This window comes from Salvelinus alpinus, chromosome 25 (genome assembly GCF_045679555.1).
Source record: "Salvelinus alpinus chromosome 25, SLU_Salpinus.1, whole genome shotgun sequence".
NCBI lineage: Eukaryota > Metazoa > Chordata > Actinopteri > Salmoniformes > Salmonidae > Salvelinus > Salvelinus alpinus.
The window spans coordinates 14,980,590-15,006,286 of NC_092110.1; the positions used below are offsets into that span (position 1 = coordinate 14,980,590).

The following is a 25,697-nucleotide window of genomic DNA, read 5'->3' on the forward strand; positions in this document are numbered from 1 at the left end:
TATAGAATACAGTATATACAGTGTAGGGTGAAAGAGAATAAGACTTGAGTTAAATCATCCCTGTTCCTTTTCTGAACCCCATGCTCCCCTTTCTCCTCTCCTCTCTCTTATCCCAAAAAGCACAAGGGGTCAGAAGGGACAAGAATGTACTTTTTTTTTTTAAACATAAGATATTTTTTTCCTCTCCAATAAATCATCGCTAGAGCGCTATCTATAGCTAGACTCATTTGAAATGAAACCCAAAACACTGTCCAATGCCTGAAAAAATACATGATCTGTTTCTCTCACAGCTGGGGTACATCACAGACAAAGTGAAATGATTATGTTCTGTTATGATTATATTGAATGTTATTACAGATATTTTCACCCTATTTAACATCCAGGTTTTGCATTAAGAATCTATTTCTTCTGAGACATGGAAGGGTAGCCTACCGCTGAGTGTCACATTGACATGTTTAATTAAAAGCCACGTAGGCTATTTCAGGAGGGACTTATTGTGTCACCTCTTAAAATGGTGCATTAGCTTAAATACTTATGTGGCACTAATGATGGATCAGGTGATCACGGGTTTTCTTCTTCAGCTTGAGCTTGCAGGCACCATTAGGGGCTCCTGAGTGGTGCAGCAGTCTAAGGCATTTCATCTCAGTCCTAAAGGTGTTACAACAGACCCTGGTTCGATTCCAGGCTGTATCACAACCGGCCTTGATTGGGAGTCCCGTAGAGCTGGCATTGAAACAGAATGCAGTGAGGTTGTTTCACAGCACATATTTCATGCTCCCTCTGAAGTAATGCGCTGACCCTTGAGAAGTTTACTGGTCAACCCCTACAGTCTACTCAGACACTCAGATAAAGTGCATGCCACAGGGAGCAGGTCATGGAAAGTCTTGAGTTTGACTAAGTGCTACTCATGACACATGCTTGCTTGAACATTTGCAATGCTCTAAAAGGCTTGGTGTTTGATTAGGAGAGGAAGTTTAAGAAAGCTGTTCGAGTCCCCTTCGACACAGACATGCAGTCCACTTTTCCTCACCCAACCCACATAAACAGCGTCCCCTGTTGGCGCGTGCGTGCAGTGACGGGTGAGAGTTGGAAGTTGAGAGGTCGTAGTATGAGGTAAAAAGGTAGCTAGCTGGTGCTGCGATAGCTGCAAAGCTTGCATCCATCTCGCGCTGTTAACTTTCATAAATGCAAGTTTTATAACCAATAATAATAGTTTTGCTTCTACTTAGCATGTGTTTACTACAACCAGGCGTCAGAAAAATAGTTTTCGCTTCAGCAACTGGTTTTATGCTTGCTAACGCTAGCTATCTAGCTGGCTAGTATGTCGCAACCAAGTTGTTGACATTTCTTCTGGCCGCACCCGACTGGTGCTCATTGTAGCGAATTTGGTGTGAAGAACATTCAGGTGGGTGGCAATTTTTTTGTGTTTTATGGTTACATTTCTCACAATACTCTGATATTGAGTGAAACTTTGTTGTACGAAACAGTTTGCAAATCAGTGTTGTCAAGCCAACTCTTGCCAACATTAGTTAGTTAGGCTAGCTAGCTAACAGGCTAGCTGTAATGGACTGGCTGAGCTAGCTAACTAATTTAGCGTGTTAGCTAAGCAGCTAAAAGAAAAGCAGACGCGTATACTTTACTTAGATTACATTTCAGGTAAAGTATTGTTTTGTTTTTTGGACAAACAAACTAGCTAACAATTGGCTATGTTTACATCTGATACTATCTCACAGGACACATTGTAATTTATGCAGGGATGCAGAACTAACGTTACCTAACAATTAGCTATGTTTACAGCTGACACTTTCACAGGAACACACATTGTAATTTGTGCAGGGGTGTAGAACTAAGTATTCCATGTGAAGGTGGAGAAATAGGCTTCATTGCAACCAGTAGCTAGAAAGGATTTATCCAGTATTGTATCCAATAATCCCTGTCTTTGAGTTTAAATAAAGGTGTGCTGTTAGATTGCGAAAATGACTTGGCTCATGATGATCAAATTAAGTCTACTAGCTATCCTTTTTTTGTTTCGTTTTTTTGTTTAGACTAAATCATCAACCGAATTAAACTGCTTTCTCTCTGTCAGTATGATTTTTTCACAGTGATTAAGCAGACCCCATGAATAAACTCACATGCCCTCTGTCACCAATGCAAATCCTCAGTGGTGATGTCCATTATCAAGCATTTCTAGGCCTATTCACTCTTAATGGTATTTTTGAAGAACTTTCAGGTTGTTATCCATGCACATTCAAAGTACACACACACGTTCTTCACAAGGTGTTTCTTTCAGGAGGAGGGAAGGCAGTGTTTTATGTGGGCCTCTGTGGGCACGGTATCCTGGCCAACTTCCCTGACCCTGATAAGAGCCCTAGCTGAATGGTTTACCTCCCAGATATAAAATCATCACTACTCTGGCACCATTGTGCTATTCAAGTCCAATCAGTGTGTCCTGTCTATTGCCCTGACTTCGATGCCCTACTGAGGTGGAATAGCCCATGTGATGCAATTCAAGTGCAATGGACATTGTACTGTGATACATGGATAATGCCACACTTGTAACTACTGGTTAATAATTGGGCCACAGTTAGGCCTAGTTAATGTTGTTGAGATCTTCTCAGTTCATTTTGAAAGTAGGCTGACCTTAGTCTACTGTATGAACACTGACTAGATCTACAGGCAGTGCAGGGCTTGAAATTCAGGTACATTTCTCAGTGGCAAAACGGGCCAGTGCCAACTGAAAGCTACTGCCTGGAATAAAATAAATAAATAAATATATATATATAATACTGGCCTTTGCCAAGATCTCACAAAGCGGATAATAATTTAATTACAATGTGTCATATTTATGTTGATTGTTTGGAGGGGGAAAATAAATAAAACCTGTGCAATCTAAAAAAGGGTGTTCATTTTAGTCATTAAACTTCTTGACGCACGGATCCCTTTAGCAGGATCATTTTCATCATCAACTGCTGAATTGCAGAACGCCAAATAAATAAATGCTAAAAAAATGTATATTCAAGAAATCACAAGTGCAATATAGCAAAACACAGCTTAGCTTGTTGTTAATCCACCTGTCGTGTCAGATTTTGAAAATATGCTTTACAGCGAAAGCAATCCAAGCGTTTGTGTGAGTTTATCGATCACTGGAAAAAACATAAGATCACCTAGCAGCAATGTAGTTTGGTCAGAAAAGCAATCAAATTAATCGCTTACCTTTGATGATCTTCAGATGTTTGCACTCACGAGACTCGCAGTTACACAATAAATGTTCCTTTTGTTTGATAAAGATTATTTTTATATAAAAAAACTCAATTTGTTTGGTGCGTTATGTTCAGTATTCCACAGCCTTGGGCAGGTCATCAAGGCTTGACGAAAATTCCAAATAGTATCCGTAAAGTTCGTGGAAACATGTCAAATGTTTTTAATAATCAATCCTCAGGTTGTTTTTAACATAAACAATCGATAATATTTCAACTAGACTAAACTATTCAATACTGGAGAGAAAGAAAATGTCTAGCTACCAGTGTTGCGCGCATGAACTAATGGAAGGACATCGGCCATCCACTGACGCGATTTGATAAATCTCGCTCATTTTTTCAGAATAAAAGCTTGAGACTATGTCTAAAGACTGTTCACACCCTGAGGAAGCCACATGAAAAGGAATCTGGTTGATATCCCTTTAAATGGACGAAAGGCAGGCAATGGAACAGTGATTTTTCAAAATAAGAGTCACTTCTGGGTTGGATTTCCTCAGGTTTTCGCCTGCCAAATCAGTTCTGTTATACTCACAGACACTATTTTAACAGTTTTGGAAACTTTAGAGTGGTTTCTATCCAAATCTACCAGTTGTATGCATATCATATATTCTGGGCCCGAGATGCAGGCAGTTTAATTTGGGCATGCATTTCATCCAAAATTCCGAATGCTGCCCCCTACCCTAGAGAACTTAACTGGGAATATTGAAGACTCATATTAAAAGGAACCACCAGCTTTCATATGTTCTGAGCAAGGAACTTAAACGTTAGCTTTTTTACATGGCACGTATTGCACTTTTACTTTCTTCAACACTGTTTTTGCGTTATTTAAACAATTGTACATGTTTCATTATTTATTTGAGACTAAATTTATTTCATTTATGTATTATATTAAGTTAAAATGTGTTCATTCAGTATTGTTGTAATTGTCATTATTACAAATATGTATAAAAATCGGCTGATTTAATCGGTATCATTTTATTTTTTTTGGTCCTCCAATAATCGGTATCGGCATTGAAAAATCATAATCGGTCAACCTCTAGCCTGAATGCCAAGCGTCACGTCTGGAGGAAACCTGCCACCATCCCTACGGTGAAGCATGGTTGTGGCAGCAGTGGGGATGGTGGCATGCTGTGGGGATGTATTTCACCAGCAGGAACGGGGAGACTAGTCAGGATCGAGGGAAAGATGAACGGAGCAAAGTACAGAAAGATCCTTGACGATAACCTGCTCAGGACCTCAGACTGGGGCAACGGTTCATCTTCCAACAGGACAGCGACCCTAAGCACACAGCCAAGACAACGCAGGAGTGGCTTCGGGACAAGTCTCTGATTGTCCTTGAGTGGCCCAGCCAGAGCCCGGACTTGAACCCGATCAAATATCCTCTGGAGAGACCTGAAAATAGCTGTACAGCAACGCTCCCCATCCAACCTGACAGAGCTTGAGAGGATCTGCAGAGAAGAATGGGAGAAACTCCCCAAATACAGGTGTGTCAAGCTTGTAGCGTCATACCAAAGAAGACTCGAGGCTGTAATCACTGCCAAAGGTGCTTCAACAGAGTAATGAGGAAAGGGTCTGAATTCTTATTTTGTTTTTCTTGGTTGTAAATTATTTTGCTTTGTCATGGGGTTTTCTGTGTAGATTGATTGGGGGGGGGTGCAATTTAATCAATTTTAGAATAAGGCTGTAATGTAACAACGTGAGAAGTCCAAGGGTCTGAATAGTTAACGAATGCACTGTATTTCAATGATATAGAAATTATCATTTTATTGGTCGTATATATGGTTAGTGTGTGTGTATATATGGTTAGCAGATGTTAATGCGACTGTAGAGAAATGCTTGTGCTTCTAGTTCCGACAGTGCAGTAATATCTAACAATTCCACAACTACCTAATACACACATCTACGTAAGGGATGGAATAAGAATATGTACATATAAATATATGGATGATCAATGACAGAGCAGCATAGGCAAGATGGTATATAAAACAATATATACATATGAGATGAGTAATGCAAGATACGTAAAACGTTAGTAAAGTGACTAGAGATCCATTTATTGAAGTGGCCAATGATTTAGAGTCTGTATGTAGGCAGCAGCTTCTCTGTGTTAGTGATGGCTGTTTAACATTCTGATGGCCTTGAGATAGAAGCTGTTTTTCAGTCTCGGTTCCAGCTTTGATGCACCTGTACTGACCTCACCTTCTGAATGTTAGGGTTGAACAGGCAGTGGCTTGGGTGGTTGTCGTTGATCTTTTTGGCCTTCCTGTGACATCAGGTGATGTGGGTGTCCTGGAGGGCAGGTAGTTTGCCCCCGGTGATGCAATGTGCCGACCGCACCACCCTCTGGAGAGCCTTGCAGTTGTGGGCGGTGCAGTTGCCGTACCAGGCGGTGATACAGCCCTACAGAATGCTCTCAATTGTGCATCTGTAAAAGTTTGAGGGTTTTAGGTGACGACAAATTTCCTCAGCCTCCTGAGGTTGAAGAGGCGCTGTTGCGCCTTCATCAAACTGTGTCTCTGCTGTCCCGTCGATGTGGATAGGTGGGTGCTCCCGCTGCTGTTTCCTGAAGTCCACAATCATCTCCTTTGTTTTGTTGACGTTGAGCGAGAGGTTGTTTTCCTGACACCACACTCCGAGTGCCCTCACCACCTCCCTCTAGACTGTCTCGCCGTTGTTGGTAATCAAGCCCACTACTGTTGTGTCGTCTTCAAACTTGATTGAATTGGAGGCGTGCATGGCCACGCAGTCATGGGTGAACAGGGAGTACAGGAGGGGGTGGCTGAGCACGCACCCTGGTGGGGCCCCTGTGTTGAGGATCAGAGACGTGGTGATGTTGTTTCCTACCTTCACCACCTGGGGATGGCCTGTCAAAGTCCAGGACCCAATTGCACAGGGGCAGAGTTCAGACCCAGGGCCTCAAGCTTAATGATGAGCTTTGAGGGAACTATGGTGTTGAATGCTGAGCTGTAGTCAATGAACAGCATTCTTACATAGTTATTACTTTTTTCCAGATGGGATAGGGCAGTGTGATGGCGATTGCATCGTCTGTGGACCTGTTGGGGCGGTATGCAAATTGGAGTGGGACTAGGTGGAGGTGATATGATCCTTGACTATTCTCTCAAAGCACTTCATGATGACAGAAGTGAGTGCTACAGGGGCGATAGTCATTTAGTTCAGTTCTTTTTGCCCTCTTGGGTACAGGAACAATGTTGAATAGTTCTAGTCACGGGTACATCCTGTTTGAGTTTCTGCCTATAGGACGGTAGGAGCATTTGACGAAGGGAGGCCGGGGGAGGGCCGTGTTTGCATCGCGGAAGTTAGAGTAGCAGTGATCCAGTGTATTGCTCGTACAAGTGCTGCAATCAATATGGTGATAGAATTTAAGTAGCCTTGTTCTCAAATTTGCTCATGTTCATTCAATTGAGTTTTTTGTTTAGCTACCGTCTAATTTTTGAACTATCATGAGCGTTATGAACTATCATGTGCGTAGTGATGCACCAAATCTTTAGTGCATTTTTATAGGATAAGCATTAGGGTTGCACAATTTGGGAAATATTCAGAGGTGGAAACTTTCTGTGGGAATTAACGGGAATATATGGGAATTAATATTAATACCATTTAAATATAGATGTTTTTTGCATTGGATATATTTACCATATCATATGGCGACAAACATAAACCTTTTACCTTATCATAAGTAGACATAATTAAATCCTTCCAATAGAAATTTTAAAAAACGATTTAGTTATGAATTGAACATTAATTAAATGAGTTGACTCTTCACGTGATGATTTCACTGAATAAAAGAAAGGGAATATTGAATGATCCCCAATGAGCCATCGCATCTCCAAAAAACGTTTTCAACATATGTCTGTAAAATGATAGTCTAGAAACAAAAGCTTTGGTTGTCTTCCTCTCAGGCTTCCATGTCTTCTCCCTGGACCTCAATGTCCACCTCTTGAACATCAGTCTGAGGCCTCATCTTCACTGTCACTTTCCAACCTTGTTGAGGATGGCTCGTTGTCATGCTCAAAAAGCCACACATTTGCCCGGATGGCCACCAATTTTTCAACCCTTGTATTGGTCAGCCTGGTGTGTGTGTGTGTTCCCAAACACGGGCCAGTTGTGCTCTGAGGTGGCTGATGCTGGTGGGATTTGGAGGATGATGGAGGCAACCGGGGAAAGAGCCTCAGATCCACAAAGTCCCTTCCAACAGGTGGCTGATGCAATATGGCAGTCATGTTAACATATCTCATCTCCATCCCAAAGCCCTTGCTTGGAAGTGTACTTCGCTAGAATGCCAAGAACCTTGCCCTCATCCAGGCCAAGGTGGCGAGACATGGTAGTGATGACACCATAGGCCTTGTTGAGCTCTGCACCAGACATATGCTCTTGCCAGGATACTTGGGGTCAGACATGTACGCTTCAGGCAGAAGTCTTCATGCTTTTTGATGTATTTCAGAACTGCAGTTTCCTCTGCTTGGAGCAACAGTGAAGTGGGCAGGGCAGTATGGATTTCTTGGGTCAGACAGGATGGCATTGTCTCCCTCAATCCGTGCAATGGCTACTGCTATAGGTTTCAGGCTGCTTACCACTCTCTCCCAAAATAGATCATCCAGGAGGATCCTCTTGATGGGGCTGTCCATATCGACCGACTGTGATATGGCCATTTCTTGGAGAGACTCCTTCCCCTCCAGGAGAATGTCAAACATGATGACAACACCACCTCATCGGGTGTTGCTGGGCAGCTTCAATGTGGTGATCTTATTCTGCTCACTTTGCTTGGTGAGGTAGATTGCTGCAATAACTTGAGGACCCTTCACATACCTAACCATTTCATTGGCTCTTGTAGTGTATCCATTGTTTTCAGTGCCATGATGTCGTTGAGGAGCAGATTCAATGCATGAGCAGCACAGCCAATGGGTGTGATGTGAGGGTAGGACTCCTCCACTTTAGACCAAGCAGCCTGCATGTTCACAGCATTGTCTGTCAACAGTGCAAATACCTTCTGTGGCCCAAGGTCATTGATGGCTGCCTTCAGCTCATCTGCAATGTACAGACCGGTGTGTCTGTTGTCCCTTGTCTGTGCTCTTGTAGAATAGTGGTTGAGGGTGGAGATGATGTAGTTAATTATTCCTTGCCCACAAACATTCGACCACCCATCAGAGATGACTGCAATACAGTCTGCTTTCTCTATGATTTGCTTGACCTTCACTTGAATTCTGTTGAACTCTGCATCCAGCAAATTAGTAGATAAAGCATGTCTGGTTGGAGGGATGTATGCAGGGCAAAGAACATTCAGAAATCTCTTCCAATAAACATTGCCTGTGAGCATCAGAGGTGAACCATTTGCGTACACAGCTCAAGCAAGACATTAATCAGCATTTCTCTGACTACGTTCCTCCATTGAGTCAAAAAAACGTCTAATTCCAGGAGGACCATGAACTGTTGCTATCGATAAGGTGTCTGATTCATAATTTTCACCTCGAATAGAAGAAGAGGGACTTTTGTCACAGGTTGTGAGCGCTGAGGGAACTTTATGCACTTGGCCAGATTCTGCATCTTTGTTGCATTCTTCACATATGATTTGGCACAGTATTTGCAAATGTACACCGCTTTTCGTTCTACATTAGCTGCAATGAAATCTCTCCACACATCAGATATTACCCGTGGCATTTTCCTGTAAAGATTGGGGGGAAATGTAGGGGGAAAAACCTAATACAATTCCATGTAAAGGTAAACAGTTAGGTAGTTAGATGTTTTAAAATGAAACGTGTATGGAAACAGGTGAATTAACACTCCTCAGTTAGCAGGCTCAAGCAAGCTAAAACCCACATGGTAGCAAAAACTAACTAGCAGAAATTGTTAACAAGTTGGAAATGATTTAACACACTTTGCAGTAGGCTACTATTTACTAGTTAACAAAAAATCATGTATGTCATATAAAATATATTCACCCCACCCAGTATTGTAATCAAAACTTACAGAAAGAATGAAGTCCTTGGCTCAGACAGTGTAGTAGTGTGGGCTCAATAGCATCTCATTAGTGTGCGAGATCTTGAGAATCAGCTGTACATGTGATGGAAGAATGCACTGTGCATGCAGAGGGTTGCAATTCCATTGACTTGGGGACAGTTTAACCAAAATATGCCACAAGACCTAGAATTGCATTATTCTTATACCACAAAAAAAGGTTCACTGTTATAAGCAATTTTTTTTAATGAATTTAGCAAAATTCCCCCAAAAAATTGACCCTTTGCAACCCTAGTAAGCATTAGAATAAGCCACCTCGGTATTTGTAACCATATTTGATCATATATCTCTAGGAGCTAATTCGTTGTCAGTATTGTGGAATAATTCTGTTAATGTAAGATTTTTGAATGGAGAAAGCTGACCCAAGGGCAGTCCTGCCTTTTTGATTCAATCAGTATCGACACATGCCTCAACGACGCAATGAGAGAACGTTCTCTTTAGGTGGTGTTCTGGGATTCATGTTACATCTTTGACGGTTGTAGGAAAGATGCATCTTTAAAACACTCGTAAGCCTAAATTCCATTGCTATCGGGAAACCAGGCCCTGGAGGGTTTCCAAAACCTCCCCGGGCCAGCGGGCAGCCCTGTATGTTGATTCCTGCTGTGTATTGATCATTAGCACAACTAAGCCTTTCACTCTCCCTGACCTTTATCGGAGATCCAATGGAAACAAGTCATTAAAGTGGTTTTTTTTTCTCCCCCCACTGACTAACCCTTCACTCCCTGCAAACTGCACAGCTCATCAGACTGCAGCAATTAGCTGTGAGCATAGTGGTGATGGAACCCAGGGGTAGAAGTCCTCTGTTTTTCCACTGCAACTGTTCAGCTAGACTAACTCACTAGTTCAGTTAGGGGCCCCTGTGGCTCAGTTGGTAGAGCATGGCACTTGCAATGCCACAGTTCGATTCCCACGGGACCAGTACGAAAAATGTATGCACTCACTACTATAAGTCGCTCTGAATAGAAGTATGCCAAATTACTAAAATGGAAGAAATTAAATGTAATTACTTAGGCTATGGTTTAGAGAGCAGAGAACCAAGAATGGGCAAGACATGGTTGAGCTCTCATTTCCATTTGCTCTATGGTGATATCTGGTCTAGACTCAGACTGGAATGCAATACCATTGCCAGAGTATGCAGGGTCAGACTAACAGCAAATATTCTGCATTGCAGTTAGGCAAGATCATATTTTAGGCAATGCTCTGTGGACATTGCTATGGTGATTTGAATAAACATTTCATCAAACCTCATCTTATGATTTTATTACAGGTTGTCTTCAGGTCCTTTATTTTAAGACTGACCTTTTTATCAGATTTTAAAAGGCCTTAAAACCAGGGTAGGTAGCCTATACAATTTGATAGTATTGTCTAACTAGTGTTTCCCCTATGTATTTTTTTTAATGACTAAAATCAGATAAAGTATGTATAACATTTTATGGAGCAATATATTTTTTAATAACATAGTCTTTGAACTAACAATCACAAAAATAAAAACTAGACAGTCAAGTAGAATCTAATATTCCAAAAATGTCATGGCATGGGGTCCCCATTTTTAATTTTTGTGAAAACGTTTGAGTCACTCTGATGACAATGTGTAGAATTACAGGAAACTAGCATTAAAGAGCTGAACACTATGTTATTTTGTTGCTCATTAGAAAAACCATATTTCAGTCTTGGTGTGTTTCCTGACCGATTCTGCTTTTGGTTTATTATATTAATTATATTTGTCCCCCATGAGACACTGAAGCCTATTTCACTTCCTCAAAATCCCCAGAATGAAACCAAGATGACTCAAGACATCTAATAAATGTTTATTTTTGCTGAGGATGTTTTAGTTGTGCAATTTTACATCTAACTAAGGTGTTTGGTGCTGTATTTCTCAAGTAAAAAAAAAAAAAAAAAGTGTTGTCTTATGTAAACAAAGTCTGAGCTGCTGGGCAGGTCTGTCTCATTGTCTATGCTATTGGATAGAGTGCAATCACTGCAGCTGTTCACCCAATGTTAGTGGGCAAATGGACATCGTCAAATCAAAACCCAACCTTCCTTTACCTGTTGTGACGCACGGATGTGCCAAACTCCATTTCAGACAAAATGAACCTATTTACACTTTGTAGTCAATGTCGACACTAGAATAACTGTTTTCAATAGGCCGTTTTCAAAGGGATTCATTGCTTTTTAAAGGCACTCTCTTTTTAAAACTGTAAAATGTTTTCTCCACCCATGGCAAAATGTGTAGTATTGTAGGAAATTTGATTTAACTCACATTTTATTGGTTGCATACACACATTTAGATGTTATTGAGGGTGTAGCGAAATGCTTGTGTGTTCTAGCTCCAACAGTGCTACAATAGACACATGTTAAAAACAAAAGAATGGAATTAATAAATATTAGGTTGAGCAATGTTAGAGTCCGGAGTATAAATATACAGTGCATTTGGAAAGCAATCAGACTCCTTCACTTTTCCACATTTTGTTACTTTAGCCTTTTCTAAAAATGATAATTTCCCCCCCTCAACACAATACCCCATAATGACAAAGCAAAAGAAAAATGTTTGCACATTTATTAAAAACGTAACTGATATGAAATTCACATAAGTATTCAAGCCCTTTACTCAGTACTTTGTTAAAGCTCCTTTTGGCAGCGATTCTTCTCTGCAGATCCCTTCAAGCTCTGTCAGGTTGGATGCACAGCTATTTTCAGGTTTCTCCAGAGATGTTCGATCGGGTTCAAGTCCGGGCTCTGGCTAGGCCACTTTCAGAGCCTTGTCCCAAAGCCACTCCTGTGTTGTCTTGGCCGTGTGCTTAGGGTTGTTGTCCTGTTGGAAGGTGAACCGTCACCCCAGTCTGAGGTCCTGAGCAGGTTTTTCTCAAGGAACTTTCTGTATTTTGCTCCGTTCATCGTTCCCTCGATCCTGACTAGTCTCCCAGTCCCTGCTGCTGAAAAACAAACCCACAGCATGATGTCAATTGGTCTGAATACTTTCCAAATGCACTGTACATATGAAGTCAAATCTAATTTTATTGGTCACATACACATGGTTAGCAGATGTTATTTGCGAGTGTAGCGAAATGCTTGTAAGGACTAGAAGCGAGGCAGCCCTCTGTCGGGTCCATCAAGTGGGTAAAACAGTATGTAAACATTTATTTTAAGTGACCAGTGTTCCATGACTACGTACATAGGGCAGCAGCCTCTAAGGTACATGGAAGAGTAACCGGGTGGTAGCCGTCTAGTGACAGTGACCTAAAGTTCATGGCATTGTACTGGGCAGGGGCTGGCTAGTGGTGTCTCTTTAACAGACTGATGGCCTTGACATATAAGCTGTTTTACAGTCTCTCGGGACCAGCTTTGATGCACCTGTACTTACCTCGCCTTCTTGATGGTAGCAGGTTGAACAGGCCATGGCTGAGGTCCTTGATGACCTTCTTGGCCTTCCTGTGACACCGGGTGCTGTAGATGCAGGCAGTGAGCCCCCGGTGACGTGTTGGACAGACCGTACCACCCTCTGGAGAGCCCTACGGTTGTAGGCGGTGCAGTTGATGTACCAGGCGGTGATACAGCAGGACCAGATGCTCTCAATGGTGCATCTGTGAAAGTTTGAGGGTCTTATGGGCCCAAACAAATTTCTTCATCCTCCTGAGGTTGAAGAGGCGCTGTTTCACCTACACCACACACACTGTCTGTGTGGGTGGACCATTTCAGATTGTCAGTGACGTGCACACTGATGAGCTTTTCACCTTCTCCACTGCGGCCCCGTTAATGTGGATTGGGAAGCGTAACTGTGAAATTTTATTTTCACCCATGTCAAAACATGTAGAATTGCAGAAAATGTCAATTCAAAACGGCAACATTTTCTCTCTGCGTCCTCTAAAGCCGTGCCCCACGCTAAGTTTGCCACAGCTGCTGAAAAAAGTCTAGGAAAAACACTGAACTAGAGCTGGGACAATAAACCAAAAATTTCTGACGTTGCCTTCCTCTTACCAATGCAATTTTGCTGACATCGGTGATTAGGTGACACAATGTTCCTGCTGATTTTGGGGTTTAAAAAACATTTTGGCCAACAGTAATGTGCAGAATTTGTATTTTTTAAATAGTTTATTTAACCTTTTATTTAACTAGGCAAATCATTTCCTGCAATGAAAGTGTATGCCTTGTCCCTTTTTCGCTTCACTCCTGCTCCCCCCTTTTGCACACTGAGTAAAGCAAGCATACTGACAGTGAGCGAAAGTTTTTAAAACTGTTGGAGTTGAGTCTCTGCTTTATGTGAGTATAACAATTATTTCTTAACTGTCAATATAGAGGAAATAGCACCACAAACAGAGAATGTAATTGAGATGAAGCGCCAAAGGAGAGCAGAGGGCATTTGCGGTGAATACCACAAATAGCCTATATTGGCCTACAAAAGGGATGCTTTTGCAGGACATTACAGTTTACTGTTAGATCAATTCCATGGCTAAATAGCAACAATATCATATTCAGAGTTTGCAATCTAGCTAATGTGTTTTGAGTTCCCACTTCCTCTGGTGGTAAATTATGTGTAAAATAGCCTAGGCCAATATGTAGAAAAAACATGCAGGCAAATTAATCTCTCAAGGTATCAGGATCCTATTTTGACATAAATGTCCATTGTGCATTCCCTGAACATGCTAAATGAAATAGCTGACTTCTTTCATGTGTTACTTGGCACTGGAAAAAGTCAGTCTCAAGCCCTCCCGCTTAGCTACCTTGCTTCGAAGTATAGACATTTGATACCTGAATCACTGAATGAGGGAATTATTTTATAAGACTTTTTGGTTAGTCTGTTACAGCATAATATCTCCAGGAGAGCTACTGGATATGTAATTTTTTGTTGTTGCTGAATAAGCAAATCAGTCGATTGAAATAAATGTAATTAGGCCCTAATCTATGGATTTCACATGATTGGGCAGGGACGCAGCCAATCAGTTTCCCCCCCCCACCACAAAAGTGCCTTTAAATTGAACCTTTATTTAACTAGGCAAGTCAGTTAAAAACAAATTCTTATTTACAATGACGGCGTACACTGACCAAACCCGGACGACGCTGGGCCAATTGTGCGCCGCCCTATGGGACTCCCAATCACGGCTGGTTGTGTTACAGCCTTGATTCGAACCAGGGTGTGTCTAGTGACTCCTCTACCATTTGAGATGCAGTGCCTTAGACCCAAGTGGCGCAGACAGAAATACTCCACTTTTCACCTCTCATCCTCAGAGGACCCTAAAGGTGTGTCCTCCCCACTTCCTGTGTGTGCTCTTAAGCGTGTGTGTTGGGAGTAAGTTGTGGGAGAGAGCAGTAACAGGGGAGGTGTAATTGTGCTGAGCCAGGGTGTTCCTCACCTCTGCCACGCTTCATGTTAAAAAACAACTTTTAAACCCCAATCCTGGCTTTGTATGACACACACCTGAGTTGTTAGTGCACCAGTCTATCATCCACTTTGCATGCTGCTGCTGTGAGAGCTGCTGTGTCATGCTGTTGCTATGCATGGTGGTAATGACAAGAGGGGGGTTGGGACTGGGAGACTTGTGCAATAACAGCGGTAATTGAGGTGGAGGAGCGTGAACCAGAGGTGAAACACCTGCTTGGTCGAGCAGAGGCTTATACTTTTATCCAAAGCACATGCGTAGCATCCCAATTTTTAGGCCAGTAGCTGACACTAACAGTAGTTCTGGGAAAGTTTGTCCCACCTGTTGGGTTTCAAATAAAATTATTTGTCACGTGCTGAATACAACAGGTGTACAACACCTTACTGTAAAATGCTTACTTATAAGCCCTTAACCAACAATGCAGTTTTGAGAAAATAGAGTTAATAAAATATTTACTAAATAAATAAATGAAGTTAGACAATAAAATAACAATCATGAGGCTATATACAGCGGGTACTGGTACAGAGTCAATGTGTGGGGGTACAGGTTAGTTGAGGTCATTTTTACATGTAACTAGGGGTAACGTGACTATGAATAGATAATAAACAGTGAGTAGCAGCAGTGTAGTGGGCTTTTTTTATGGTGGTTTTGGAGCAGTGGCTTCTTCCTTGCTGAGCGGCCTTTCAGGTTATGTCGCTATAGGACTCCTTTTACTGTGGATATAGATACATTTCTGCGTGTTTTCTCCAGCATCTTCACAAAGTTCTTTGCTGTTGTTCTGAGATTGATTTGCACTTTTCGCACCAAAGTACGTTCATCTCTAGGAGACAGAACGCATCTCCTTCCTGAGCGGTATGACGGCTGCGTGGTCCCATGGTGTTTATACTTGCGTACTATTGTTTGTACAGATGAACGTAGTACCTTCAGGCGTTTTGGAAATTGCTCCCAAGGAAGAACCAGACTTGTGGAGGTCTACAATCTTTTTTCTGAGGTCTTGGCTGATTTCTTTTGATTTTCCCTTGATGTCAAGCAGAGGCACTGAGTTTGAAGGTAGGCCTTGAAATACATCCACAGGTACACCTCCAATTGACTCAAATGATGTCAATTAGCCTATCAGAAGCTTCTAAAGCCATGACATCATTTTCTGGAATTTTCCAAGCTGTTTAAAGGCACAGTCAACTTAGTGTATGTACATTTCTGACCCACTGGAATTGTGATACAGTGAAATAATCTGTAAACAATTGTTGGAAAAATTACTTGTCATGCACAAAGTAGATGCCCCATAAACCTAAATCTGATACACTCCACTCAGCAACTGATTTCTATCAACACTAGTAGACAAAGTACCTGGACTTTGAATTACTCCCCTCTGGGCGCAGGTATAGGGCACCCCTCAGCAGGAAAAATAGAACGAGACAATCATTTGTGCCAGGTGTGATATCCCTCTTAAATAGCTCGGGCAAATGTTCCCATTGACCCCGTAAGGCCAGCAGGCTAGTCTTTTCTTCTTTTTTAAATTTAAAATTTTATTTTATTTATTGGTGCGTGACTGTTATTGAAAGTTGTATTGTCAATCTTGTTTTGTATTTAACGCCACTTTAAATGTGTACATGACACTGCAACAAAATTTCCCCATGGGGACAATAAAGTAAGTAAGTAAGTAAGTAAAGGGGCAAGACTAGATATCATCTGGAGATTTTCCGTCAGTCTCATTACTGGGTTTTGAATTTCTGCATGTTTATGTTACAGTATGTCTGTTATGTTATACTGATTTTATAATAAAGACCACCGACTGTAAAACAGCAGTAGCTTTTAAAAGAAAGTGGAATATGATGCCAGTATTGAGTGGGCTCCAGATAACATCATTCTCACAAGCATGATCCAACAAAAGACACAACTCTAGTAGGCTGGTTTATATGCAAATATATTTAGGCTATTCAGTGAAAATGTGAAATATTCAGGTCTAAGATGAGGTTGTCGGCGAGCTGCATAAAATCCAGTTCCCTGATCACAGCATTTTAGCAGTAAGAAACCCCTGGCTCCGACCCCTATTTACATTCCACAATAGGAATGTCTTCCTTGGTTTTTCCACTGTTTGTGTGGAAATGTAGGAAGATCCACAGAACATGAGGGTTTGCTATTGATGAGGACATAACTCCATTTTGTCTTACGTTAGACTGGTTCATGATTAATCCAATCCTTCCTCAGTACGCCCAAACTTGTAGTTCCACATCAACATAGGATTTTGGCAGAATTGATTAGCCTACTCTGGAAGTGTTTATCCTACGTATCTCCTTCATGATCAGTTTAATACTGTAGTGAACTAACAAGTTGTCTTCACTGATGCATAAGGAGAGTCCAAATATAAATATGAAGTCATCTCTCTCCTTCCCAGGTATGGCGGTGTCTGTGCGTGGGCTGTACTTTGTGGTGACCCTGTTTCTGGGCAGTTTCTTTGGCAGCATCTTCATGCTGGGCCCTGTGCTACCTCTAATGCTGGTGTCACCCTCCTGGTACCGCTGGATCACAGACCGTATTGTGGCCACCTGGCTCACCCTGCCCGTGGTGAGTCATCTTACCCCTTATCTGTCTCTCTGTGTTCCTTATGTCTGCATCCACTTGTGTCTCTTATCACCTTTGTTTGACAACTGTGGTTAACTGTTTCACCTTTTTGGTTTTGACCTAACATTCTTTGATCTCTTGTCTTGATGTTTGTTCTTTGATCTCTCACTGACTTTGTTTTGTACTATTCTTGGTGTCTGTGTTTTGGAACCAAATTAAATGAGTCTTCCTGTTCCTCCGTACCTCCCGCCCCCTCCCTACCCCTGTGCAGGCCCTGCTGGAGCTGGTGTTTGGGGTGAAGGTGGTGATCACGGGTGATGGCTTCATCCCAGGGGAGCGCAGTGTGATCATCATGAACCACCGGACGCGTCTCGACTGGATGTTCCTGTGGTGTTGCCTGCTGAGGTACAGCTACCTGCGACTGGAGAAAATCTGCCTCAAGGCCGCCCTCAAAGTTGTGCCAGGCTTCGGTGGGTGTAGGCAACACATATACAACTCAGCATGGGTTACACAGTGAAAAAAATGTATACACACGACTGTAAGTTGCTTTGGATAAAAGAGTGCTAAATGGCATTAATCTGGTTAATTTGCGTCAGGCTGGGCCATGCAGGTGGCCTGCTTCATCTTCATCAAGCGTCGGTGGGAGGAGGACCGCAGCCACATGGAGAACATGCTAGAGTACTTCTGTGACATCAGAGAGCCCCTGCAGCTCCTCCTCTTCCCTGAGGGCACTGACCTCACCGGTAACAGCTTTCAGTGACAACAGTCACTTAGCCAACCAGGGCAAATTCTTATTTACAATAACGGCCTGGCAAAAGGCCTCCTTCGGGGAAGGGGGCTGGGATTAAAAATATAAATATAGGACAAAACACACATCATGACAAGCGACAACACTACATAATTGGTGATGTTTGGTATATGACCAATGTTCTCTCACTTTTACAGTAGTGTGCTAAACCCTATCCAAGAAATGTAATTTATGACAGTCAATTATCCTAGATGCTAACAATATTATTGAGCCTACTTCTCATTTTCTGTTTTTCTCGCTCTCCTGCAGACTACACTAGAGCAAGAAGTGATGACTTTGCGGAAAAGAACGGCCTGCCTAAGTTTGAGTATGTGCTGCACCCCCGCACCACTGGATTCACCTTCATCGTGGACACTCTCCGCAAAGGTCAGGGGTTAACTTTTTCTATATTTACTGTCATTTTTTACCCATGTTGCTGTAACATATAGTAAAGTGAAACCAAGGGTGTTTTACTGGCTGTTTGTATTGTAATCATCTGTCATCACTTGTTATGACAACAGTTAGCCTATGTCAAATGACTCAAGCGTGAAGGAATTATAACAAGCTACATCAGTGTTACCTGTTTTTCTTTAGGAATCTCAGACTAGTACTTCATCAACACTGTGACACATTACAGCACCCCAAGGCATCTCATATTGCCCTGTGAGCTAATCCTGGCAGCCTTCCATCAGTCTTAAATACCGCCGCCTGCGGCGCTTAGCTGGGCACTAACTCACCAAGCAGGTGTTCTGAACCACAGTGATGTCATCGGACTTAGCCCTGTTCCCTCACCTCTGGTGATTGACATGTTATCTAGGTGGTCTTTGTCTGAGTGCGCTGTGCCCCTGGCCTATTTATATCCACTGACTCTCATACAGTACAGTAGGGAGTCGGTGGGAGCTCAGGGCTGGCAGGTGTCGTGTCATCCTCCCAGGCTGATATTTCACTCAGGTCCCGGCTCATTGTGTGGTATGGGAGTGGGGCTGCAGGCTTATTTAGTGTGGGAGGCAAGCATGTCCGCAATATACTTAGTTAGTTACATTTGACTCAAGGATATGGATCTTCTGCATCAGCATCTACACAAACCCCACGGTTAAAATAAAGATGCACGTCGGTCATGCATACCTCCCCTCCTTTACAGGAGACAACCTGGATGCCGTCCATGACATCACAGTGGCCTACCCCAAGAACATCCCTCAGACGGAGCGCCACCTGATCCTGGGGCAGTTCCCCCGGGAGATCCACTTCCATGTGCGCCGCTACGAGGCCTCGGCCCTGCCCACATCCCCTTCCGCCCTGCAGGCCTGGACTCAGGAGCGCTGGGCAGAGAAGGAGGTACGCCTGAGGGACTTCTACGCCGCTGAGCCCCGGGGATTCGACAGGGAGGGCATGTGCCGCGTGCCCCCTTGTAAGACGGAGCTCCGCGTGGCTCTGATCAAGGCAGCATCTCTGTTCTACTGGAGCTCTTTCATAGCCTTGTCCTTCGCAGGCCTCTGGCTCTGGGCCCCGCTCCGTCTGTACTTCTTAGTGATGATGGGCGTCTACTTCGGCCAGCAGAAGCTGATAGGAGGGCTAGAACTACTGGAGCTGGCCTGTCATCGCTACTGGAAGTCTGTGACTGGGGACGAGAAGGAAAAGATGGTGGACGGGAAGAAGGAGTGATGAGGAAGGGATGGCAGGAGGCTAACGTTTCTGCAGTGTTCAGTGGGGATGCTAGGCCTGAGTCCACAGTTGGGCTTGGTGCATATGCTGGAGGGTCATGGGCAATCTCCCTCGCTTCACAGGGAGTAAAGGGTGAACCGGCAGGCAATGTGCATGGCTTCTAGGGTGAGCTAACCTCAGGGCTGAGGATGCAGAAAAAAAACACAGGAAAGAATGAATGTTGTTCTTCTTGCTGGCTTGCTGGAGTCATAGTAGCTCATCACAGCCATTATGCTGTAAAACCTTCATGTGTCTGACTGTCTAGCACCTTTGCTGTCTACAATTAAGAGGACTATCATTGGTCATCCTTTTTGTTCTTATGTTTATATTTCGTATCGTGCTAGAACCAGTGTCCATACATGTGTATGGGTTTCATATACAGAATATAATGTCTTAGCCATGTGTTTTAAATTGATTTTATTATTGTTTTGCGTGTTTCCTTGGTTATGTATTTATTTATTTTAAGTGATGGAACAGAGCCATATACATAGCACTCATACATTAGATGTGTGTATGCTGTGATTATTTTAGTCCATATTTTAACCGTTATTGTTCTGTGTTTAGCCAATGTAGGTTATCCGTTAGTCTAGCCAAATGAATCACTGTTTTCCGCAAGCAATCATTAGCCAACAAAAAATGATTACCGGTAGAAATGAATGTTATCTGTCCAAGCGATGAGTCAGTTATACACTTAGTGTAGAATTGTTTACTGGCGTTGAATCTGAACACTCTTAAGACATTAAGGTCACTGTCATGCCATTTACATTAAAGGTGCAATATGCAGAAATTGCTTTGCCATTCCCTGGTTGCTAAAATTCTAATAGTTTGCCAAATTTCAGTTTGTGACAAAGCAATGTATAGTGTAGCATATCATTGTACCATCTGAACTGCAGTGAAATATATTTTCAATAACCAAAAATATTGTATTTTCAGCTGTTTTGAAGCTGGTGTACAAAACCGAAAGTAAAAGATGCAAAAACAAAACTTAATGGGAAGCATAGAAATAGTGCATATAGAACAGATCTACTGCTTCTTAGACTTGCTTTCAATGATAAAGACAGATCTATAACTCACATTTCTATGTGAATTTGGTCAGGTTGCCCAAAAAGTTACATATTGCAGCTTTAAGCCTTTATAAGTTAAGCTGTTTTCATTGTTTAACTCTTGATAAACCTGATGATTTTTGTATGCATGCTGGAAAAAATTGCTTTTGCAGGAGGAAATCCAAAGGCAAGAATTGGCCATGTGATATAAGAAGGAACCAAACAGAATGTAGTAATCTGCCAAAACTGGGCAGGGCATTTTCACCACGCGTTGCTGACAAAGGTGCTGCGGACTGCAGCAAGACTATCGTGCACTCTGGATGGAATGGGTGACGATTTAGGATTTGAGATCTGTGACTGAGCACATACAAAATCAGCTTAGTTTTCTGCTCTTTTTCGGAACCAACCGAAAGAGGGTCGAAGAATGTCATTGGGCAACACCACACCACAGCATCCACAGAGGACCAGACTTGGAGTGGAAAACTGGTCTTGAAGTCACCCTAATCCAAAAAAGCCTCATGCCCACCTCTCTCTCCCTGGGGAACTGGCATCAATGTTCTCGGTCTGCTAAACTCAATTTAGCGAATGACAACTGAGAAAGCTCTACTGGTTGTGCCAGGGGGAAAAAACATATTTAAATGAGAGCATCAGATTGGGCAGTGCTCTGTCCACTAGTACCTAGCCACTGCTCTCAATGCCACTTCTAACCTTGCCATATATAGAGTTGAACGGTTTCTCGCACAATCCAGAACCGTTTTTATCAATGACACTGTGCACTGTTTGATCTACCGACCACCTCAATGCTGCAGGTCAAATGATCATTTTTGTAAGAGAAGTGTCCTACGTACCAAGTCATAGATGGTTGTCTGTTTTTGTTTCTTGAAATACGAGGCCCTGTTCAAATGTAGGGGCTGGTTACTGTGATTAGGCTGTGTTAACAATTCTCATCAGCATGTCAATGGTTTACCAAATTACTAATCATCTCTATTACTAGAATCTTTGAACCAGCTAGAATTTCCACAATTCTCCCATCTTTCTCATCTGTTGTCTTTGTTTCCCTATTTCTAGCTTTCTTGGTTGCTCAAAATTCTCTGTTGTGTTTTCTGTTTTTGTTCTTGTCCATAAGGCTCAACTGCTGATGCTGGACTCCTTTACAATCACTGTCCTCAGGTAAATCTTTACTGGCCACTGTTATCAGTTATCACGCTGTTCAATAAAAATATAATTTCAACCCATGCAGATGCCCTGCTCTGCGTGACTCTAAGAAATGTGTAATGTCAAATTATTTCTTCACTGGTTTGCTGCCTGGATGCTGACCCAACATTGTCAGCTCACCACTGTGAGTGGTCCAGATATTCAACCTAACTTTTAAAATGTGCATACAAAATTGTTCTAATTTTGCCAACCTGCACAACCTTTAGAATCTCATAGTTGTGGACTCCTGGAGCGTTCTTACTAAACATTGCAGTGAATGAATCAACAAGACCCTACACGCTCATGTTACACAAGACCGTATATATAAATACACACACCACCGCAGTTTGCTGCAGTGCCGACAGACAGAGGGCAAGAGATTTGAAGGTGAAGCGGTGTTGCTGTGGCAACTAATGTTGACTCCACCATTCCCTAGCAACGTGATGCAGAATGATGTCAATGGAAAGTACGCTATTATTTTCTCTACTGCTAACGGAATGATGCCAGTTTGTGTGTGTGTGTGCATGTGCACGTCGGTTGGGTCTATGAGCTTTGTCTCCAAGCATGAGTCTGCTCTGATTTTAAATCCCAGCTCATTAATACTGGTGGTTGAGAGGGAGTGATGCTGACATCTTTGGGAAAATGCAGGTATAGACACCAGGTTTACACAGGACTTTTTAAAATAGTCACCCCAGGGACTATTAATCACAGGGCAATTATGGATATGGGTTGAATTATTCTGTCAGTTTGTCCTATATTGAATACATCATTTAAACAATCACAGTGTAGGTTGGGGAAAGTATGTGAACACCTAGGCTAATGACTTCTCCAAAAGCTAATTGGAGTCAGTTAACCTGGAGTCCAATCAAATCAATGAGATGAGTTTGGGGATGTTGGTTAGAGCTGCCTTGCCCTATAAAAAACACTCACAAAATGTGAGTTTGCTATTCACAAGAAGCATTGCCTGATGTGAACCATGCATCAAACAAAAGAGATCTCAGAAGACCTAAGATTAAGAATTCTTGACTTGCATAAAGCTGGAAAGGGTTACAAAAGTATCTCTAAAAGCCTTGATGTTCATCAGTCCACAGTAAGACAAATGGTTTATAAATGGAGAAAGTTCAGCACTGTTGCTTTTCCCTAGGAGTGGCCGTCCTGCAAAGATGACTGCAAGAGCACAGCGCAGAATGCTCAATGAGGTTAAGAATAATCCTAGAGTGTCAGCTAGACTTACAGAAATCTTTGGAACATGCTAACCTCTCGTTTGACGAGTCTACGATACATAAAACACTAAACAAGAATGGTGTTCATGGGAGGACACCACGGAAGAAGCCACTGCTGTCCAAAAAAAACATTGCTGCATGTCTGAAGTTTGCAAAAGTGCACCCGGATGTTCCACAGCGCTGCTGGCAAAATATTCTGTGGACAGTTTTTTGAAAGGAACACAACACTGGAGAAAAAAAGTCACAGCACACCAACATCAAAACCTCATCCCAACTGTAATGTATGGTGGAAGGGAGCATCATGGTTTGGGGCTGCTTTGCTGCCTCATGGCCAAGACAGCTTACTCTCATTGACGGAAAAAGGAATTCTCAAGTTTATCAAGACATTTTGCAGGAGAATGTTAGGCTATCTGTCTGCCAATTGAAGCTCAACAGAAGTTGGGTCATGCAACAGGACAATGACCCAAACACAAAAGTAAATCAACAACAGAAAGGCTTCAACAGAAGAAAATACATTTTCTGGAGTGGCCCAGTCAGAGTCCTGACCTCAACCCGATTGAGATGCTGTGGCATGACCTCGAGAGCAGTTCACACCAGACATCCCAAGAATATTGCTGAACTGAAACCGTTTTGTAAAGAGGAATTGTCCAAAATTCCTCCTGGCCGTTGTGCAGGTCTGATCCGCAACTACAGAAATCGTTTGGTTGAGATTATTGCTGCCAAAGGAGGGTCAACCAGTTATTAAATCCAAGGGTTCACATACTTTTCCCACCCTGCACTGTGAATGTTTACATAATGTGTTCAATGAAGACATGAAAACGTATAATTGTGTGTTGTTAGTTTAAGCAGACTGTGTCTACTGTTGTGACCTAGATGAAGATCAGATCAAACTTTATGACCAATTTATACAGAAGTCCAGGTATTTCCAAAGGTTTCACATACTTTTTCTTGCCACTGTATACATGAACGGTGCTTCCCAACATATACAGTTCCCAGTGTATTAACTTATATTATATTGCGTGCAGAGTAATAGGAAGTGTAATTAACCTAAGATGACTTCGATGGCCAAGTCTACTGAAAGAGATCTAAGTATGGCTTAGGGTGGGTGTGACTGCATGGGGGGACAACACAGCTAGGGAAAAGAATCCCCAATACAATGCATATTGGGGACCAGAAACTTGTTTGTTGATCTTTCTGTTTTTTTCTACCTTGACTATTGGTGGAGTTGTTGAGTACCAGACCTAATCATGTTGATCTTTTAATCCACCCTCTTTTAACCTCCTGACCCGTATCCTCTTTAGTTCAATCAGCTGAGATGCAGCACCTTACAAGTACACTACCCCACCTAGTTCTAACAAAATGGACCACCTATTCTATCCTGCCAAACCTTTGTAGTTAATCAAGATGTGTGAGAGCCTGCCTAGTAAGTGTTGGTTAGCACTCTGTTCCTTCCTTGAGTGTTTCCAGACCCCTGCTGATTCTACCATCCATGACACCCACAGACAAAGATGGCTTCCAACAGGATCAACTCTAAAAATAACCCCCATGCTTAGCTCTAATATTTATGGGTGGATTAGGAATGCTTTGTCACTGCCTTTTTTTAATAAGCCAATTTTACACACCACCAAACCCCTTTAGTGGGGATATTTTGTGGCCTGTGTTGAGTCACAAAAGTGCTTGTGGTTGTGTTGTCTGGTCACACAGCTATGCCTGTTTGTCTCCTTATCTGGGTTGACTGGGGGTCCCCATTCTCTCACACTTTCCACTCCTCTCTGTATCCACTTTGAAGTTATCCACTATCAGTTTGTTGTGAGAGTTGGTATTGTTTTCTATTCATTTTTTGTTGTTAATTCCCACTGTCCCCTAATGGAGAGCATATTCCCTGTATTTTAAAGTGTGCTGAACATGAGTAAAAAAAAAAGTTAAATACATTCTTTAGACAAAACAGGTGAAAGTGGCAAAGTGTGTGTCTCCTGTGTAGGCTATGCACCAACACAGTGTGATTAACCCTCCGCTGTTGCTGTTATTTTTAGTCTACACAAAACTATTGAAAAGATATTGGCCGTGTTCGAGAGCATCAAAAACGTGATGTATCATGGGTAAATTGTGACTTACCTACAAATAAAATGGAGTAGTTATTTATGATGCTTGGGGATTTGTAGATCAGTCAGTCTCAACTCGCCTTTAAATTTGGCCATTGTTGAACGTGCCGACTGTCCATAGGATTACCATCGCAGCACACAGTATGTAATTTGTATTCGGTTGCCATCTAGTGATCTAAAGCTCAAATTGCACCAAACAACAATTGGAATCTTACTTTCAGCAAGAATACACACTTTATTCAGAAATCAACACTAGAGAGGAAAAATTGCCAAAGCAGACTAATGGGAAAAAGAGATGATCTTGCTCTTTCTTTTTTAACCTCATATCAAGAAAAACATCTGAATAATAATTACTAAGAATAAAAATACAATGATAACCATTAGTAAAATTATAACATGAAATAATGATTTGATATTGTG

At 42.2% G+C, this 25,697-nt stretch overlaps 1 protein-coding gene across 1 annotated transcript; it reads left to right on the forward strand.

The window, feature by feature from the left end:
* The first annotated feature begins 1,055 nt into the window (after nt 1–1,055).
* Nucleotides 1,056–22,026, forward strand: lclat1 (lysocardiolipin acyltransferase 1). The gene is made up of 6 exons (XM_071365719.1): nt 1,056–1,405; nt 17,061–17,230; nt 17,499–17,697; nt 17,824–17,970; nt 18,285–18,401; nt 19,156–22,026. Exons 2-6 carry the CDS (start codon nt 17,063–17,065, stop codon nt 19,674–19,676), a joined length of 1,152 nt encoding a protein of 383 aa, XP_071221820.1. The 5' UTR covers nt 1,056–1,405; nt 17,061–17,062; the 3' UTR covers nt 19,677–22,026.
* Nucleotides 22,027–25,697: the final 3,671 nt, after the last annotated feature.

Excerpts from the sequence above, each read along its gene's own strand:
- lclat1 (XM_071365719.1), top strand. The coding sequence starts at position 17,063 with ATGGCGGTGTCTGTGCGTGGGCTGTACTTTGTGGTGACCCTGTTTCTG. Across the intron at positions 17,698-17,823 it reads CAAAGTTGTGCCAGGCTTCG|GCTGGGCCATGCAGGTGGCC; the intron begins GTGGGTGTAGGC and ends AATTTGCGTCAG. Across the intron at positions 18,402-19,155 it reads CGTGGACACTCTCCGCAAAG|GAGACAACCTGGATGCCGTC; the intron begins GTCAGGGGTTAA and ends CCTCCTTTACAG.